This window comes from Podarcis muralis, chromosome 12 (assembly GCF_964188315.1).
Source record: "Podarcis muralis chromosome 12, rPodMur119.hap1.1, whole genome shotgun sequence".
Taxonomy (NCBI): Eukaryota; Metazoa; Chordata; class Lepidosauria; order Squamata; family Lacertidae; genus Podarcis; species Podarcis muralis.
The window spans coordinates 57,536,302-57,556,879 of NC_135666.1; the positions used below are offsets into that span (position 1 = coordinate 57,536,302).

The 20,578-nt window shown below is 43.4% G+C and overlaps 1 protein-coding gene and 1 long non-coding RNA gene across 6 annotated transcripts in view; one reads left to right on the top strand and one right to left on the bottom strand.

Annotated features, from left to right (window-relative positions):
- The window catches only part of ELMO1 (engulfment and cell motility 1), a 318,949-nt gene that overhangs the window by 201,896 nt on the left and 96,475 nt on the right, over positions 1–20,578 (bottom strand). For 4 of the 5 annotated variants that reach the window (XM_077916522.1, XM_077916518.1, XM_077916520.1 and 1 more), the window contains 3 exons: positions 19,921–19,971; positions 9,805–9,974; positions 3,750–3,785 (listed from right to left, as the gene is read on the bottom strand). In XM_077916522.1, coding sequence (XP_077772648.1) covers positions 3,750–3,785; positions 9,805–9,974; positions 19,921–19,971 — 257 coding nt within the window. The remainder of the gene's footprint in view (positions 1–3,749; positions 3,786–9,804; positions 9,975–19,920; positions 19,972–20,578) is intronic. The other variant, XM_077916521.1, reaches the window with a different exon arrangement.
- LOC144324956 (uncharacterized) overlaps positions 16,710–20,578 on the top strand; it is a 29,857-nt gene continuing 25,988 nt past the window's right edge. Inside the window, exon 1 of the long non-coding RNA XR_013390267.1 lies at positions 16,710–16,746. This is a non-coding gene — a long non-coding RNA (uncharacterized LOC144324956). The remainder of the gene's footprint in view (positions 16,747–20,578) is intronic.

A 20,578-nucleotide genomic window follows, 5' to 3' on the forward strand; every position in this document is an offset into this window, starting at 1 on the left:
ATGTGCTCTGCCACTGAACCACAGCTCCTTCCAAAGGAAACACTGAAAAATGAAAACGATTTCCCATTTTGTGCAGGAAATGTATATCCATGCCAAACACACATTGCCTCCACTGCAGGCATGTTTCCCAGGCATGCATTGCACATATCTAGCTGCCTGCTCAGAGGCTCAGAGCAGCTTATATATAGTTCTCAGGCAGTCTGAAATCCAGGCAGCTTACAAAGCCAAACCTGCTTAGCGTCAGCAGCAGAATGGTGTGACGTGCCTTCTTCAGGCGATTCTCCAAGCATGAGCATACAGGAAGGCAGACAGGTCTGAATTAGTCACATGTGGTGGAACACCTGCAATTTCCTACCTGGACATATTGTGTGTGTTGCAATTGCTACATCCTATGTGTGCATGGAAAAACTAGAGCACAAAAATGTTATCTGAAAAGCTGTGGCACAAGGGCAGCTCACCAGGTCAGAATGGAAAGCTAAAGTAATTTCTATTACTATGTCCATCTTACTACCAAGCTCATCTAAAATTGGTCAAATCAGTTTCAGAGATTGCTGCGTGATAATGCCAACCAAACAGCTCTGCGGGACTCAGCAGTTCATGTGACTTTCTTGTTCTTTGCTTCAGTGAGAGGTAATTTCTTGGAATTTCCCAAGCATGCTGTCCACGTGTAGAAGAATTAGAAACGGAAGTCTGGTTCCAATTGCACTGTGCAATCAACACAGAGCTTACGATTCACTGTCACGTGAAGTTCATATTTCACTAGTCAGATGTACTTCAGTGCAAGTGTTGATGCTTTAAAGGTAAAGGACCCCTGACAGTTAAGTCCAGTTGCGCATGACTCTGGGGTTGTGGCACTCATCTCTCTTTACTGGCTGAGGGAGCCGGCGTACAGCTTCCGGGTCATGTGGCCAGCATGACTAAGCCGCTTCTGGCGAAACCAGAGCAGCGCATGGAAACGCCGTTTACCTTCCCGCCAGAGCAGTGCCTATTTATCTACTTGCACTTTGACATGCTTTCGAACTGCTAGGTTGGCAGGAGCAGGGACTGAGCAACGGGAGCTCACCCCGACACGGGGATTCAAACAGCCAACCTTCTGATCAGCAAGTCCTAGGCTCTGTGGTTTAGACCACAGCACCACCCGCGTCCCCGTCGATGCTTTAGAGCCCATTAATTTAATTCACTATGTGTTAAGTGCTCTTCCTTGAGCAATTGAGAGGACTCCACCCATTTCCATGGGTCCATCTCCCACGATTCCTGACTTGCTGTTACGTATGAACCAGGGATTGTGCTTTAAAACAAATTCTGATTCGCTAAACAAAACAGCATCAGAGCCCACGGGTTTGAGGCTGCCTTGTTTTGAGACTGACCGGTTAGTTTTAAACTATATTCTTTGCTTCATATGCAAGGACAAAGCAAGAATTCTAGGAAATGAAATAAGCGCCAGCATCGTCTTTCTTCCCAGTCGCATGGGGAAAGGGAGGGGGAGCTTATGAGCCCAATGCTTTTTGGAGTGCACACTATTTCAAAGCAACATGTGATTATCCTTTGCACTGCACTACATGGTCACAAGCACCCATTCTCTCTGGCCATGCTGTCTCCAAGCACATCCTTTCCACAGGACTTCTCCTCTTGACCATTCACTCTTCCAACCTTCCTGGCAAGGGCCTCTTCCTTCCCTTGGACTGCTAGCTATTGACTTCCTGTCTCCACTTTTCCTGGATATTTAATTTGTTTCCGATTCTTTCCTGTGTCCCTTTACCTTCTCATCAGAGCAGTTAGGCGTTTCCGTGTGCTGCTCTGGTGCCGGTTCGCCGGAGCAGCTTCATCACGCTGGCCACGTGACCCGGAAGTGTCTGCGGACAGCGCTGGCTCCCGGCCTATAGAGTGAGATGAGCGCACAACCCTAGAGTCTGTCAAGACTGGCCCGTACGGGCAGGGGTACCTTTACCTTTACAGAGCAGTTAATCAGATGAAGGAGCAAGAGTATCTTAGACCAGTGTTTCCCAACCTTGTGCCTCCAGCTGTTTTTGAACTACAACTCCCATCATCCCTGACTAGCAAGACCAGTGGCAAGGGATGATGGGAATTGTAGGCCAAAAACAGCTGGAGGCACAAGGTTGGGAAACACTGTCTTAGACAATGGCAGCCTGAGTGCCTTCTGAACCCACCGCTCAGACCAAGATTAAAAGGTAAAGGTACCCCTGCCCGTACAGGCCAGTCTTGACAGACTCTGGGGTTGTGCGCCCATCTCACTTAAGAGGCCGGGGGCCAGCGCTGTCCGGAGACACTTCCGGGTCACGTGGCCAGCGTGACATCGCTGCTCTGGCGAGCCAGAGCCGCACACGGAAACGCCGTTTACCTTCCCGCTAGTAAGCGGTCCCTATTTATCTACTTGCACCCGAGGGTGCTTTCGAACTGCTAGGTTGGCAGGCCAGACCAAGATTACCTCCAGGCTAACCTTGCTACAAAGCCCATTAGCGCACGACAAGACTGTATTTTTAAAGAACAATTTCTAGCTTTGTTTGTAACAGCATTACATCCTGATCTTACACATTTGAGCTGGTGTGTCTAATGGCAGCAGCCGCCGCCAACAGAGCTCCACGCTGAATTTAATGGTGCAGATTGCAAGTTCTAGAATCACACCTGGGAGTTATTCTAGTGTAACTTCAAGCAGATACCAATTTCTTCCACTTAGGAGAGGCATTTGCAGAAATCTGCTCATATGAAAAGAGTTAACATGCAAGAATCCCCAGAACATACACTTACTCAGTATGAAAGTCCCACTTTAGCAGAACACAGAAGTCTTTCCTTTTATTCTGAGAAACAGCACTTTCATAGAATTACTCTAAATTTAAGAAACCCGGTCTAGTCATTGGTGATGCATTGACACTGCATGTACAAACTTAGAAACAAGAAATGTTATGCCAAAACTTCTTCAGACATACTGTAGACCAGTCTTGAAAAGAGAGAATAACACAGGAAACACAACTGCAGCCACCAGCAACTCAGTAGCTTTCATGCTCACAAAACGGAGAAATGTCAAGAACCAGCATGAATAAGAATTATGCATCAGCAGGAGCTAGGACCAAATTATGTCCCTTGAGATTCAAATGCTTTTATCTAGTCCTTATTTTCCCCAGAAACTAAGCTATTATCGTTACTACCTCAGCATTCAGAAATAAGTTAGCTGGTCGGAAGTGAAACTTTCTTTCCTTTAACTTGAACTGAACTCCTGTACTATCAGTAGGTTTAAGATTAATTTGAGTCAGCTAATCAAAAACATGCTTATTCAGAAAATATATGACACTGCAATTTCTTCATTGTTCGGAAACCATTTTACCTGGTGCTTGAAATTAAAATGACTGTGACTCTCAAGTTTATTACTAACCCATCAGCTTCCAGATGCACCAGGTGGGAACATAGGATATTCATGTAAGAGGGTTGGTAGCTCAAAGCAAAAAAAGAAAAGCTAAAAGGAGAGAGCACCAGCAAATAGCTACAGGAGGTATAGGAAAACAAAGCATACATTCCACAAGCATTGCAAAAATAAATAAAAATAAAAATAAATAACTGAAAGCTCCGTAATAAATCTGTGGCATGTGGCATTAAAGAGCAGGAGAGAGAAGCAGATTTGCTTGATCAAACTATGCACAAGTATTCAAATAAATAAAATCAGAGCAGGGAGGCCTGGAATTTAATCATGCAAAGAGGAGGAAGTTTGCAGGGTCATGAGCCAATCAGATTCTTACCAGGGCTTCATTATCTTCTGCAATTTCTGATATCGTCTGCAAAAATTTAAAAACTTTCAGATAAGGAGAAACATTGTTAAGACATTTTCCTGCTAATCCGCATTTGAGTTTTACAAGGCCATTTGAACACCACCAGAGGAACTATAGTTGGAAACAACTCAGCTGAAGCAGACTTGAAATGGTAATAACACGCTTTAATGCTCTTCGGAAGAAAATAATGTAAAGCAACCCGATATACCTTTTAATTCAACAACAAAATCTCACAGAAAAGGGGGGGCAGAGGGAGAGAGATTACTTATTATTCTAAGGAACGCTTAAGAACATTACCTGCATATCAGAACCTCACCACCATGGGGGACAATAGTATGACATCGCCTATTAGACAAAGACCCGAAGTTTCTGGGGACATAGATCCTTTTTATCTGTCTCTCAAACTTGTCGCAAAAGCAAGAAGAGGGTCATCCGGGCCCAGACATCAGCCATAAGAAACTAAATAGCTGCTGGGATCATGGATCTCTGAGCTCCACCCTCCAGCCAGGTACCAGACCTGGGAGTTTGCTGGCTCAAGTAGCAGTCAGCTCCATCACAACCGCCAAGGAGTCTGTCAGCAGCTTCCAAGGGACAGTTTGGTTATTTGGAGAAACACCGGTGGAATATTTACGGGCGGAGTCCCTAGAAATTAATTAATTAACAAAACAAGAACTGATACCAACGCAACTGGGGGCACAGGATGGCCAAAATGAAAGCTATTTGGGTCAATTCTTGCGATAAGCATCCTGGCAGATAGCAACAATTACATAGTGATTGCTAGCGGCCATGGTGATCAGAAGAGCATGGAAATATTTAGAGGGATTTATGGTACAGTCGAATCTGGGCCATAGCTATTGCTGAAAAATGAATTCAAAAACTGAGGTATACCACTAGATGATAAGCAAAAGAAAAAGACTGGTTTTCACATACTATGAAATAAGTTACTATTTGTAATTCTTAGTAACTTTTAAGGGAGAATTAGCATAAGACCTTGAGGACTGTATCATGATATTTACAAATAAAACAAATCTTTTTTTAAAAAAATGCCCCCCCACCAATAACAGTAATTTTTTTCACAATAATGTGAATGAAATGACCCACCCACATTTATACTTTTGTGTGTGAATTTGTTTAATTTAAACTGTTCTGTTTTCCTTTACTTCTTTATTCTTGTGTGCTAGTAAAGTGTATACTGTTCAGACAAATAAAAACTTTTTTTAACTGTAGAAAGTTCTATTTTCTCCCTTCTTTAAACTGTTCTGTTTTCCTTTACTTCTTTATTAAGTGTATACTGTTCAGATAAATAAAAAACTTTTTTTTTAACTGTAGAAAGTTCTGTTTCCCCCCTTCTCTCTTGTTAGGATATAACAGGATAAACGTTTGTGTGAGCAGCTCAAAGCCTTACGGGAAAGGTGGGGTATAATCCTACAACTGGTCACTCCCCCCCCCCAAAAAAAAATCAAAATCAGAATCATAACCATAATATGATGGACTCAGCTACACAGGTCAATTTATAACATTTAAAATGTGTTATAAAATGTGACACCAGATGGTGCTGTAGAGCAGAATCCACAGTCAATGGCAGATTGCCTTGGGAGTTCTTTATCCCCTATAGCTCTTCTTTATAGTGTTTTTTTATATCTGTGTAGATACAGCCCTCAAGTCCCTCACAAACACATGCTCTATGAGCACTTAAAACTCTACAATTCAGCCCCCTCCAGTTTAGCACACTATGGGTCCAGCTCAGGGCTGGATTTAGGTTTGATGAGACCCTAAGCTACTGAAGGTAATGGGGCCCTTTATATGTCCAGCTGTCCTTTGTCAACAACAAATTGCCACTGGTTTTTGTGTTGAATATATGCTATATGGTAATTTGCAACCAGTCCATGCAGAATGTAGGCACCCTATATATAGAAATGAGCAAACCAGTGACATTTTAGGAAGCAGGCTAACAGGCGGGGTCCATTACTTACATCACTGGAGCCTACACAACACAAAACACTGTTGCTGTATGTAGGTTTTATTTTATTTGTATTTTATCTTATATTTTGGAAATGTACATCGTTTTCTTTTCTTTCTTTCTTTTTTTTTGGGGGGGGGCGCAAGAGAGTGGGGCCCTAAGCATAGCTGTCAACTTTCAGATTTGAAAATAAGGGATCAGCGGCCTCACCTGTACCGGGGACAGTCTACGGGATATCTAACAATCCGGGATAGCAGCGGGAAGCAGCGGGAAACGGCGCTGGAATAAGGGAATTTCCCGCAAAAAAAGGGAAGGTTGACAGCTATGGCCCTAAGCTATAGCTTGTTTAGCTTATACGTAAATCCGGCACTGGCCAGCTTCTGCCACTCCTAATAACTCTGCCTGTGGCAGCAAAGAATTGTTTTCCGTGGCCTCCTGACTTATTGTCCTTCACAATATTTGCACCAAATCCCACGGCAATGTGCAACCACTACGAATCACTATAACAAAATGTGACAATGTATAAGTGTGCGAATAAGGTGAATGCTTCACTTGCATGGTACAATTTTGATAAAACAGCCTGGTAACCATAGGAACAGGATACACTAGTAAAACCTTCTTCAGGCAAGGAACTTTCGTGAGCTTATTTACAGAACTTGAGCACTAGTTATGAAGGTTAATGTTACCAACCACTGAAATAAATAGGCTGTACAGAACAGACACAATTTGCATAAGCAGTAACGTTGAGTGTACAACTGCTTTGCTTAATTCAAGCCATATATTAATACAGTAGGGGGTCTTAAAATGCCCATCCCCTCAAGATGGAATCTATGGACACAATCCTCTACTAAGACCTTCAGGATAGGCCCTATGGCAACTAATGGGAATTGTGCAATATACTGGTTGTGACGGACAAGTTTTTAGCCGGCTATATCCTGAATCAGAGCACCTGAGGTGAAAATTTCAAACACAACATAAAGTGCTGAGTCAAAAGCATCACATATGTGAACAGGAGTTTGTTTGTTTTACTTGAAGGGAGGTGGCACTTTTCATCATTTGCAAAAAAAATACAGTATAATAATCCTTGGCATTTGAGGCACAACATTTTGCAGGTAATGGTGCCCCTTTCAACCTTACTTATCTGTGGCAGAAATTACAGGATTATGCAATGAAACCAATTTAACCCTTGGTTGCTCTTCGAATTTTCGCTCTAGCTAAAATACAGGTATCCAAATCTGTGATTTTAATACATTTCTCCTGTTACATCAAGTCGGAAGGGGAAGGAATCAGTGCTCTAATTTGATGGTTCTCCCTGGAACTTCCTAAACATAACATATAGGGAAACAAAGCGAATTCAAATGATCTTGCTTGTCAGCAAAGTTGCTGTGAGGTTAACCAGACTGGGCATGACTTGATTCTGCATGATGTTATTTCTGAAGGCTGAAGTCACAATATTTGCCTTTTGGGGGTTACATGAACAATAATGCGCTGAACAATGATGTTCTAAAATTAGTGGGCCAGAAAGATAATTCAGAGTGGTCTGTGAGAAAACTGAATGCCTTTTAAAAGACCCTGTAACTCAAGAGTACAAATGAGCCACAGACTTTTGTTCATATTAATTTTAACAGAAGAAGAAAATCTGAAACAGAATGGCAATATAATGTTATAGAATAATAGTGAAAGGCTACTTGCTTAGACATTTGCCTACCACAATATGCTCACTGTTTGTCCTCGAAGGGACTCTGGATTACACTGCTGGCTCTCTACCAAAAGGACAGCAGCTCCTTTTGGAATTCCTCAAGCCACAAAGGCTTAATACTTGCTGAATGTGCACCCTTCCTATCTGCCAGGAGCCACTTCCCAGCTGAGACAAATTTCGCCAGCTCTGACGAGACCAGCTCCTTTGTGGCTTATTTGGCAAAGCCTCTGGTTATAGATCAAGAAGGCCCCTTGCTTTCAAGTTCAGTTAGGGTGTCTTAGGGGGAACAGAGAATGATTGTCTGTGGCTCAGGGCTCGGCTGGACCTGTTTTGTAAGGAAGAACCTAAATCTGCCCCCAGGGAAACTCCCAGCTCAATCTGCAGAAACAGAGAACACCGTGACAATGTGCAGTGGCTGCAAGATTGCCATTTCCCAAAACTTGGAATGTTCTGGCAAGTTTTGAATTGGAAGAGGGCCACAGGGGGTCAGGCAGCGGCAGACAGGGAGAGGGGGGTGCAGAAACCAGGGCCTGCATGAAAGGGAAGGGTACCACATAAAACACAATAATGATGGCTCCATATACAGTGTACACACAGAGAGAGAGAAAGACTCCTGTTATTTAGCCTTACAACCACTGCAGCAATGTCCTTAGCAGAATTAAAACATGCTGCAGGGAAAGAAATTATTTAACTGCAAAGCTCTTGGTGCAAGTCATTTCATTCAAGTTCATGAACAATTTCCTTCAAACACATGAAGAAGAGGCACACGCATCTCCGAATTAAAGGTGCAGCGTACTTCTTCTTTGTCTGCTACCAAGGCTATTGTGACCTACATAAGTGGGGAGGGGAATTCTCGTAATAGCAGGAAGAAGGTAGGTCTGTAACTCCACACTTATGGAAGAGCTGCTGAGAACCTGTAGCCCCAACACCACCACCACGTTGGACCACAACTCCCATCACCCCTGACCACTGGCCATCCTGGCTGGGACTGATGAATGCTGGGGTCCAACAACATCTGGGGGACCACAGTTTCCCATCCCTAAAGGCAGGAAGCTGCAAATCAGCTAGTCCCTGTGAACATGATGCTTGCCCTCCTAGTAGGGAGTCTGCTTCCTTCCATGGGATTCCAACACAAGTGGGATGGGTCTCACATGCACATTTATTACAGCAGCTAAATTAACCCTTAATGGCTGCTCAGCAACACATGCTTTGTGTATGTTAAGGCATGTGCATGCGCAAACGCACACAAACACACATCCCCACGAATTACTGCTACTGGCATGGGTCTTGCCATTTGCACTGGGCACATGGAAACCACAGTGAGACTTTCACATCAAATTTGATGGAGCATAAAGGAGATAGCAGGTGCATATAATGACTCTGGAAGAGAAACTCTCCTTCCTCTTACAACAAGCGACTGAAGCTGACAGTACTCAGTTGAAATCAATGTCAAAAATGCATTTTTAAACCTGTATTTTCAACAGTGATGAACCACACATTCAGATTTTGTTAAGACACTCTGGAATGCTACGCTAGTTATATAGCCACAGCTTTTGAATTTGATGCAATATTAAATAAGGGCTTTCATTCTCACAAAGTGGGTATCCCTCCCACAATAGCAAAAATCTGGCTCATCAAAAAGACTGAGGTTTAACAATATGTACACATTTCCTCTCTCAGTGATATGGTGCTCTGACCTTCCTTGCTTCCAATCAGACTCCTCCAGGGCAGGTAATTCTGCTGCATCTCTAAATCAGACTGACTGAGATACTTAACTGCTCCAAAGAAAAGTGGAATTATCTGCTTTAAGTAGAGGTTCCTCACTGAACCGCTGCCCAGCTCACAACACTGTGTTTGCCTTGTTCAGTCAGGATCCACATTATGATGCGTAAATCATGCAAGCAGGCACACACACAGGGCTGGAGCTTACCAGAAGCCACATCATCCCTAGTCCTACATCTTGTAAAAGCAAAGCTTTTGGGTGCAAGAAGTTTGTAGAAACGCAGAATTGTGCCTGCATACTTCCCCACCCCCGCCACCCAACCATACATTTTTACTATAAAGCTTGCAGGATTTCCAAGGGTTTTCTAACATTCCCCAAACTGTCTATACTTTTAAAACATCATGTAGTAACTATTTAAGAACGATTATCAGGCGATGAATAGATCTCAGGACTTCTAGTGGCAGATAACACATACAAACATTCCTCCGTCTACTTCTCTTTAACTCGCCTCTCGTGAAATACTCATTCCTTTCCAAGGAACAAAAGCAGAAATGGTGGCTTACTTTTAAATGAACAACAAATACAATTTTACTAGCTTATCCAAGCAACAAATAAGAAAATGTGCATATGTTAAAATACTCACTCAGTGCCACTTTCCACCATCTGCGTCAGGAGCGAAATGCCGTCTAGATTGATAAATTCTTGGGCAAACGTTATATCGCGTGAATAACTAGCTAGGTCTTTCAGTGCTTCCAACTTGGCATCCATACTAGAAGACTGGATCCTCTCATGGAGCTGAAGGGCGGTTTGGGCCTCACCAAAGACAGAACATTGAATAAATGGAGGGAGGGGAGAGAGAGAGGGGGGGGAAGACAGACCTTAATTTCAAGTGTTACTAATAAATGAAGACACCTGAAGAAAAAATACTAGTTAAGTTTAAATACTTAACTATTAATATTAATACTTAACTATTAATATTATCTATTAATATTAATATTAATACTTAACATGGTCGGCGGTTCGAATCCCCGCGGCAGGGTGCGCTCCCGTTGTTCGGTCCCAGTGCCTGCCAACCTAGCAGTTCGAAAGCACCCCCGGGTGCAAGTAGATAAATAGGGACCGCTTACCCAGCGGGAAGGTAAACGGTGTTTCCGTGTGCGGCTCTGGCTCGCCACAGCAGCGATGTCACGCTGGCCACGTGACCCGGAAGTGTCTGCGGACAGCGCTGGCCCCCGGCCTCTTGAGTGAGATGAGCGCACAACCCTAGAGTCTGTCAAGACTGGCCCGTACGGGCAGGGGTACCTTTACCTTTACCTTTTTACTATCACATTTTCACCTTCACTCCCTTTTCCTTTCCACCCTCCTTACTTTTTTCAACTCTCTCTTGCACACAGATCACTCCCATTTCCAGGCTTCATCCTGTTTCCTATTTGGTGGTCGGTTGATGAAAATTTATGTTCTCAGTTGCTACACTGAATCTGAAGACGGCGTTGTACCAAGAGTGAAATACATTGTGCGAAGGTACTATGGGGAATTTGGGGGTTCTGCATCCTTTAGCTTTTCCACATGGGGCTGCTAAGGAATGGAAAAGGGAGAGGTTTGAGTACAGCGAGAAGGGAGGAACGCTGGAAGGAAAAAGAAGGGCTATTTTAAACAACAGCAGAGTAATGTAGGGGTGGAGGAACACTGATGGTTTTCCTTTTAAAAAATAGTTTTAACAAAGGAGAAATAAGAGAGATGTGTACACACAAAAGCTAACACCAAAAAGCTAACACAACGTAGCCTTTCCAAACTCCCTTCTCCCTGTATTCAAACCTTATTAAAAATTCCCACTCTCCCCCACTCAGTGTCACTCCCTACTTACTCTACTAAAGTCATCACCATTGTTTAAAATCATCACTTTCCCCCGCAGTGTATCCAGATTCTTGCTTTATTCAAATCTCTGCTGTTGTTTAAAATGACCACTTTTCCCCTCTAAGTATCTGTCCATCCCTGCTTCACTCAAACTTCTGCCCTTGTTTTAAACTTTCCCCTCTTGGTTTCACTCCCTTCTAACTCCCTTGTCTGCAGCCTCATTCTCTCGTCCTTCCCTGCCCTGCCCTGACTTCATGCAAATAAAGGATGAGGCACCACATATCCTCCGATGAGGACCATGTGGTGACATTCTTACATTTTATTATATAGAGAGAGAAGTACACAAAGGTACAGGCAGGAGAGAGCTGGGGATGTTATGACAAACTGAGACCAGAAAGTCCATCAATGCAAGGGAGAGGTGTGGCACATTACTCTGCTGAGTTCAACGTAAACAAGGTCCACTGAAAAGGATGTACAATTCAATCGGAGTGGGTGTGATCGCTATGAACTGGCAAAGCAAAAAGAGTAATGCGCACAAACACTTAACAATGGAAAATTATTTTCTAGCTGAGCTCTTCCTCCTAACCTGTACTGAGCAGAAGTCAGATAGTGTTGGATCTGTAAATGAATTCCAGCTCAGCAGCTTCGCGGTGGCATCTCTTTTTAAGCCCTTTTGTTATAAACTAGTGAGCTGCCTAAGTCCACGCAGTGGAGAATGAGAGAGGGAACGTAACAATCTATTTCCTATTTATCCAAGAACAAAGTTCTGCTTTAGGGGGAAAACATTCTATGTGGGCACAGAAGCCTTTTTTTACAGCAGTTAATAATAACATTAATTTAAATGCCACTACGCATTAGAAACAACAGCCCTATTTTCCTGCATGGTCACTTCTTGATAAAAATACTTCTTCTTTTGCCTCATTAACTACCTTAAAGCTATTACTGTGGAATGAATGGCTTGGATTCTAACTAAGCTTCCACTGCGGGGATGTTCACTGAACAGAGTCCTGCTCATGGGGAAAGTACCTTTTGCCAATTCTCCCCCCCCCCAACCTTTGTGCCCCCTGGGACTGTCAAGGGGAGTGCAGGGGGAAGGAAGCTATCTGCAATAATTGGCTCTCCCTCCCACCCGCCAGAAGGAGCCTGCACTGGATCTCAGATCCAGCCATCACCTACCTTACAATGTGTGCAAAGCACTTTGTAAAAGGTAAAGGTACCCCTGCCCGTACGGGCCAGTCTTGCCAGACTCTAGGGTTGTGCGCCCATCTCACTCAAGAGGCCGAGGGCCAGCGCTGTCCGGAGACACTTCCGGGTCACGTGGCCAGCGTGACAAGCTGCATCTGGCGAGCCAGCGCAGCACACGGAACACCGTTTACCTTCCTGCTGGTAAGCGGTCCCTATTTATCTACTTGCACCCGGAGGTGCTTTTGAACTGCTAGGTTGGCAGGCGCTGGGACCGAACAACGGGAGCGCACCCCGCCGCAGGGATTCGAACTGCCGACCTTTCGATCAGCAAGTCCTAGGCGCTGAGGCTTTAACCCACAGCGCCACATGTGTCCCTAAAAGCACTTTGAGCACTTAGTAAAAAGCACCAAATGAATAGTAACTAAGCTTCCAACTTAAGCTTTCGTATCATGCGACTATGATTCCCAGAGTATTCCTTGATTTGGAAACGCTTCAGGATGCTGAAGTTCCTACCGTCACTGCCTTATATGCCAACTGTGAACTATTTGGAAGGAAGATAGCAGACTTTTCATCAGTTATTTCATGCTTCAGTCACCTACAGATTAGAATACTCTAATGAGCTCCATGTGCCTGGGCTGCCCTTGAGAAGAGTTTGGAAGCTCCGACTTTTCTGATGCAGCTGCAAGACTTCTGGCCAGAGTTCCACCGATTGGATCAAATTTGAAAGGTCTTGTACAAGCTGCACTAATTGCCAAATCATTTCTGGTACCAATTCAAACTGCTGCCTTTGATCTTTAAAGCCATAAAGATACCTGGGGCCAAAATACCTTAAGAATCACCTTCCTCTATATAAGCCTTCCTGGAGCAATTTCACTCATCATCATGTACAGTCCTGATTCGGCTCCCCACACCACCAGAAATATGGCATGTAGCTTCCAGAAACAGGGCTTTTCATTTGTGGCAACCTCTGATCTAGAACACCTTCAAAGGAAAGTCCACCTGCCTCCTTCACTGCTGGGCTTTATATGGTTGGCAGAGAGCGCATTATTTCAGCCACTTTTTGTAGACTATGGTCTTTAAACGGTTTTATGCTGGAACTGCCCCTCTTTTTTAATCGTAGTATTTTAAGATGGTTGCATTTGCACTGGGCTTTTATTACTGTGTCTTGTTTTAATTTATTTACTGTACGCCACCTTGAATACTTTTATAGAAGCATGGGATATACATGTAAAAAACAAACACTGTTTTGAAATTTCAAACACTCCACAGACATCTGCAGGCAGTGGGATCTCATTCACCCCTAACTTTAGTGTAGCAAGCCTCAATAAAGACAGAGTAGATTTATCGTGATCACACATTAAACAAATAGTTTCTTTTCACAAAAATACTGTTAGTTGTCTCACATGGCAACTAGCCGAGGTGACACTGCCTGCTATCACGACTGATGGATGGGGGGAAAGGCTTCACTCAGTGTGGCGCCTTCATTGGTCTTGGCTCCTGTTGCCATAGTGCTTTATATGCGCTCATATGGAATACAGTGCCTCTGCCCCAATTCTCCCTCCCTCTCTCTCATTGTGTCATTAGAAATGACACCTACAGGACATGTGCTATGAGCAGTTTCCAAAGAACTCTCTGCAATTTCTGGTCGATAAATGCCAGGACAGCAGGGAGTTACAGCTCATTAGGCCATGATAATTCTGGTTACCAAGAAGTCAGACCTATTTTTTTTAAAAAAAACCTACAAGAAAATATTCATCTGATGGGAACACTTCTTTGTTGTGAGATAAGTGCAAAGGGGGGCTAATGTTTGGAATGAATTATACTATCCTGGTCAGACAGGGAGGAGGAAACGGGTAAAACGTCCCTTCTCAAAAGGCCTTTAAAGGCAAAGGGACCCCTGACCATTAGGTCTAGTCACGGACGACTCTGGGGTTGAGGCGCTCATGTCGCTTTATTGGCCGAGGGAGCCGGCGTACAGCTTCCGGGTCATGTGGCCAGCATGACGAAGCCGCTTCTGGCGAACCAGAGCAGCGCACAGAAACGCTGTTTACCTTCCTGCCGGAGTGGTACCTATTTATCTACTTGCACTTTGATGTGCTTTTGAACTGCTAGGTTGGCAGGAGCAGGGACCGAGCAATGGGAGCTCACTCCGTCCTGGGGATTTGAACCGCTGACCTACTGATCAGCAAGCCCTAGGCTCTGTGGTTTATCCCACAGCGCCACCCGCGTCCCTTCAAAATGCCTCTATGATGCCTTAAATGTGTCTCTGATTTGGCTGGATTTGGCTGCCCTTTCTGCTGCAACACCTTAGGAGAGCAAGGCAGATGGACAAGTTTGTTAGCTTAAGCAGGACAGTGAGCGAGCTTTCAGGGCCAAAGCAGCATGAATCTTAGCATAGAAATATTTAGACGGAGAAGTCAATTACGTACAGGATACGGCTCTGCTTGTGCATTACTCTCACACAGGGCAAGCAGTTTCAAGATGGAGCAGGGCACTGCTTCTCAGGCCATCCACCCCGATTCCACACCATAGTGCAAACTCAGCCTGCTTTTGCACACAGCTGTCTGCAAAAGAACAGCTACCCACAAGCCGATGCTCCTGTTTAGGAGCACCAAACAACTGGGTGTCCCAGTTAGGTGAGACCCCTGAGCACGTGCAGTTTATTCATGCATACTGGTTCCCTTCAAGACAACTGTGTGAAGGCCGGAGTAAGAGCAGTGACATAGCGTTGGGAGGCAGAGAGAGCCGAGGGACCCCATTCCGGTTTGAAACCGTGAATGGCCTCTTGGAACGTTGCTCACATAAATTATTATTCTGTGTTGCATTTGTCAAGTTGTTTTAAACAGTAAGCGGTGTCGTAAATGAAAATGCACACAGATAAAATCAATTAAAAGCCGAATTAAAAAGGAAGTGCAATTTAAAAATGTTCCTAAAATGCTCACCCCGGAATACAGTAGGGAGGACAAGTGGGAAGGCTGCACTAACAGGTTCCACAGACTGGAAGCCACCACTAAAAAGGCCCTTTCTCATGTAGCTGCTCTCCTCGCCTTCCTCAGATGCAGCTCATGGATATGGGCTTGATGAAAACCTCAGAATTCAGCTGGGTTCACAAAGGGAGAGGTGGTGCTTGACATACTTGCGTCGGAAGGAGCATAAGGCTTTATGGGTCAAAATCAGCACTTTGAATTGAGCCAGGAAACTGAGCAGCAGCAGTGCAGCAGGGCTGGAATTGGTGCAATATGCTCAGAACATCTGGTCCAAATTAGAAATCTGCCCACTGAATTTTACACTAGCTGCGGTTTCTGAACTGTCTTCAGGGGCAGCCCCACATGTAATGCACTGCAGTAATCTAATCTAGAAGTCACCAGAGCATAGGCAACTGAAGGTAGGTTATTCCTAGGTTATTCCTACTGAGAACTGCTCAATGGTAGAACAAATGCTACACATGCCGAAAGTCATTCCCTGACATCTCTGGTTAAAAGAATCTCTGGTAAGATCTCTGTACCACCTCGCCCATGCGGGTAGCAGAAGTTTCTAAACACATCCTCTCAGCCACACTGGATGAAGGTATGAGCCTGCAATGAGAAAGTGCTAATTCATGTCTTGTTGAACCGTGGCTTATGGCCAGTGACAGCTACTTCAAGACGTAGCATCAGGTGACTCACAAAAAGTTCAAGGAACAAAATAAATGAACTGAGGTAGAATTCAAATGGAATTGTGTGGCGTATTGACTTGCTAGTTAGGAGGTTTGGACTTTTAATTCATTTAAAGTTTGTTTGTTTACACCCCACCTTCTACTCTGACAGGACTCAAGGCGGCTTACAGATAAAATAAGAACAGGTAAAAATGGAGAAAAACAAACTATCAAAAAAACCTAAATACTGATAAAATTAAACCTACATATATAAAATCTATTAAAACCATGCCAATAATTACAATAAAAACAACATGGCACTAGCCCTTTCGTTAAAAGCAGCCAGCTTCCCAAAAACCTGTCGGAATAAGGTGGTCTTCTCCTGCACCGTGGAAGGACAAGGGAAGGAGTTCCAAAATCTGGGAGAAGCCACCAGCTAAGGCTGCTCTATGTGGTTTGTTGTAGTGTTTCGCTAGTTCCCAAATGTCCCTGTAGACCCCCAAATGTTGGCAACCCTTGCCCTAATATATCATTTAAACAAATACTGACAAAAAATTGGGGAGAGAGTTAACATATCCATTTAAAAGGGGAAATGGTACTGCTCTGACACCGCTACAGCATGCCTCCAACATGGTCTTGTGACAGAAGCTAATGAAATACAACAGTGTTATCTCCTGTCGTGTTATGCAGATAAATTAGTCACATCCTTGCTATTTATATGGGCTGCCGCCGCATGGCTGATCTCCTGTAGCCAAAAAGGCAAGCAACAATGAACAGCCTAATTCATCACACTTTACACTTAACGAACCAATGAAAAGTAATCTGCTTCATGCTGTCATTTTGTCCAAAACAACTCCATTTCACTCGCTGAGAAGCTTAAACTTTCTTAAAGCACTGGATTACTGGAAACAAGTAAGCACATTATGTGTTGAAATGTACTTACGTTTTTGGCCTTTCTGCTCAGGCATTAGCAAAATTGGTTAGGGCTTATATAATAAACCTCTGCAATTAGGTTTTGCATGTCCAAAGCACTGAACAAATATAGTCACTGAAACCTCAGTGGTAAATGTTTCCAAATAATTATTGAAAAGGAATTAACTGAAGGACAGAGTAACAGATTTGTCCAAGGTCATAAAGTAGGTTAAAATAGTATTTTTAGTGGGTCAACATCTGCTGCAGCTTTTATTTCTAAACTTCTTTTTCGTACAGTTAGAGCCAAATACCAAATGGTTGGTTTGTTAGCATAAAATATGTGGCAATTCACCAAACAAGTGGATTTGACATCTTTTAGCAAGCAGAGTTATCCTACAACTAAAAAGAACCAGCTAATTGTACTGTACGTAAGACAAGTAACAATGTGAGGGATTATTTCTGTGAGTTAAATGTGATAATTGAACATCATAACATCTATCAAGCGTCTCTTTTAAAAGAGAGGTTTGATAGCCCTCTGTCACTGCCCTCAATTGCATGCACATCTTGTCTGCCATGGGGCAAGTTTTGAAAAAAACTTGGTTTTTACTGTAGGTTTTTCAAGTTTAGCCAGGAAAAAGCCAGCTGTAATGAGCAGCCAGTGGCTAGGACCTGTGAGCCATCGACAAATCCTCTATGCCCCTCATAGTTTTGCAACTGTTTTAAAACTGCAAATTTCTTTTTTAAAAAAGAGAGAGGGAAAAGAAAAGTCAGACAGCCTGGATGATACATGTCAGGAGGAACAAGATGATATGTGGCATTCTGAAACAATACACATGTCTAATGGTGGATGAGCATGTTGCAATGTTTGTGATGCTTCCTTTCTCAACACCCTTTGTAGGGTGAGAGTGGTGGAAATGTAATCCAAATATTGTGGGGTTTCTGTAAAACCATGTTCACCATGCAACTGAAGAACCCACTGAAATGGCTTCTCTTAAAAAATGCTACATTGATTTTTTCCCCATTGATTTTTTTTTTACAGCAGAAATCTTTTTGCTGTAAGCCATGGCCTTCAGCGGTAATAATTTTAATGCTGCAAAATAAATTGATTTGGGGTGAGCAGTGCTGCTGAGGTAGAAGAGATACAAGGTTTTGGAGCGTAGCTTTCTACTTTTCCATGCAAGGTCAACTCTTTGGAAGAGGCAAAGAAACCAGTAAGGACAAAGGCTCCACACGGAGCTCTTCACAACAAGTTTGCGATTACAGGCAGTGACCATTTTAAAGGTAAAGGTACCCCTGCCCGTACGGGCCAGTCTTGACAGACTCTGGGGTTGTGCGCCCATCTCACTCAAGAGGCCGGGGGCCAGCGCTGTCCGGAGACACTTCCGGGTCACGTGGCCAGTGTGACATCGCTGCTCTGGCAAGCCAGAGCCGCACACAGAAACGCCGTTTACCTTCCCGCCAGTAAGCGGTCCCTATTTATCTACTTGCACTCGGAGGTGCTTTCGAACTGCTAGGTTGGCAGGCGCTGGGACCAAGCAACGGGAGCACACCCCGACGCGGGGATTCTAACCGCCGACCTTTCGATCGGCAAGCCCTAGGCGCTGAGGCTTTTACCCACAGCGCCACCCACGTCCCCAGTGACCATTTTAGGCGCGTCCAATTGACACATGATCACAGACACACGGCTCCTTTTGGACCCAGATGAGAGCAGAACAGCAGTGGGACATAATAGGGTTCACATAGGAACGTTCTGCAGAAACGTGCAAGAGTCAGAAATGGAAGCCCCAGGCAGATAAAGTCAGCTTCCTGTACAAGGGCGTCACCAGGGTATAGGGCTGAAATGTACAAATATGAAATAGCCTGTTAAAATAAAATCTGATAAATTTATATGGGGGATGGAGGAAGATAGCTTTTGAGGTATTAAAGAGGAATGAATCAGAGGAAGAACAGAAAGAGTAAAGAAAATGAGAAAATTCAGCCACTACTTGCTGTAACCTAGGAAACTGAGTTTGCCTGCAGGTTTCGGAAAGGGGGGGGCACTAGTATAATAAATAATTACATGAAATTTACAAATAGAGCAAATGAACCAAATGAACAAGTTGCATGTGTAATGGTGCAGACTCGCAAAACTGCAATTCTGCCAACCGTTTAAATAGCAAGCGATAATTTTGTAATGATGTTGTCTTAAGACGTATTAGAATGAAGGCAGGGAAAAGCTCAATACAGTGGTGCCCCGCAAGACGAAATTAATTCGTTCCGCAATTTTTGTCGTCTAGCGAATTTTTCGTCTTGCGAAGCACGAAATCCCATAGGAATGCATTGAAAATCAATTAATGCGTTCCTATGGTCAAAAAAAGTCCAAACAAAGCCAAATTTGGTACAACAACAGTTTATTAACTGCTCTTTAAAGTCACACATACTGTAAAGAGCAGTTCAAAAATTGAAGGGAAAATAAATTAACTTTATAAACAAAACATGTCTTTGTTTTTAGACAAAGAAAACAAAGTCGCGAGACGTTTTCGTCTTGCGAAGCAAGCCCATAGGGGAAATTCATCTTGCGAGGCAAATCGAAAACGGAAAAACCTTTCGTCTAGCGAGTTTTTTGTCTTGCGAGGCATTCGTCTTGCGAGGTACCACTGTAGTATTATGTCAGTCAGTCCCATTTATGAACATCTTTTGAGGCTGCAATCTTAAACACACTTACCTAGAAGTGAAACCCACCAAACTAAATAGGACTTAGTTCTGATTGATGTATATGACTGCAATGGGAATCTTATGCTGGTGTGATATTTCAATGAACAAGGGAACATGGTGGCTATGCTATGAACCTAACTGCCTTGCTGAGATGAGCACATAAATGAGAGAGAATGAAGAGGAATGTCATCATGCCCTAAGCATTGCTTCCAAGAGAGCTGAGAATCAGAAACTCTCCACATTGCCTGACTGACATAAAAAAATCCACTTTCTACACATAAAAATTAATAATAATAATAATATACTGTGAGATACTTTTAAAAATATGTGTAATTTCCCTCTTCTGAATTAATGGAAGTATAGGATCACCAACCCATAGGTAATGGCCCCTTTCTATGAACATAACATCAAATCAAAGGAATAATATAGTACTGGGGAAAACAAGAAAATCAAAGGAATGCGAACGTATCAGTAACTTACTGGTGATGTAGTTAATCGAAGTATTGCTCCATTTTTAATTTCATTACGGTTCTGGAAAAGAAAATTCAGACATCCATAATTGAGGCTCTTCGACGTGTATAAATCATGAAAGAAAAAACTGAATTTACAGCAATCGTCAGGTGCTTCCTACTGTACATGAAAATTTACGTGTACAGTGCTGTTGTTACCAGCAGTGGGTTGGATCCAAAGTAAGCTGCTTGCACTTGGCTCCGATGGAAATCAATGAGTAATCAATTGTTTCGATGGACTAATTTCAACTTAGTTCGGATCTAAATCATTAGCTACAAGAAAGTATACTCTCAATAAAAGACTTGTTTTACCTAAGTGTATTGGGATACCTTCCCTATGACTCTACATTTAGGGCAGAACCCCTTGATTAACAGGAGCACTTAAAGTCAAGGCCATTCCAAAAATGTTGTTTCCAAGCTACACTGAAGGTTCAAGACTCCATGGACATGACTAACTCATACATCAAGTCTCTCCCTGTGAATCTTGTTTAGTCAACTCTGCCACAGTGGCTTCCCAACAACTGTTTGGGTTTCTAATCTGCACATGCATCAAATGGACCGGAAGATGGGGAGGAGCATGGATATCTGCCAAGAGGCAATTTAAGTCCTCCATCTTATAAAGAAGAAAA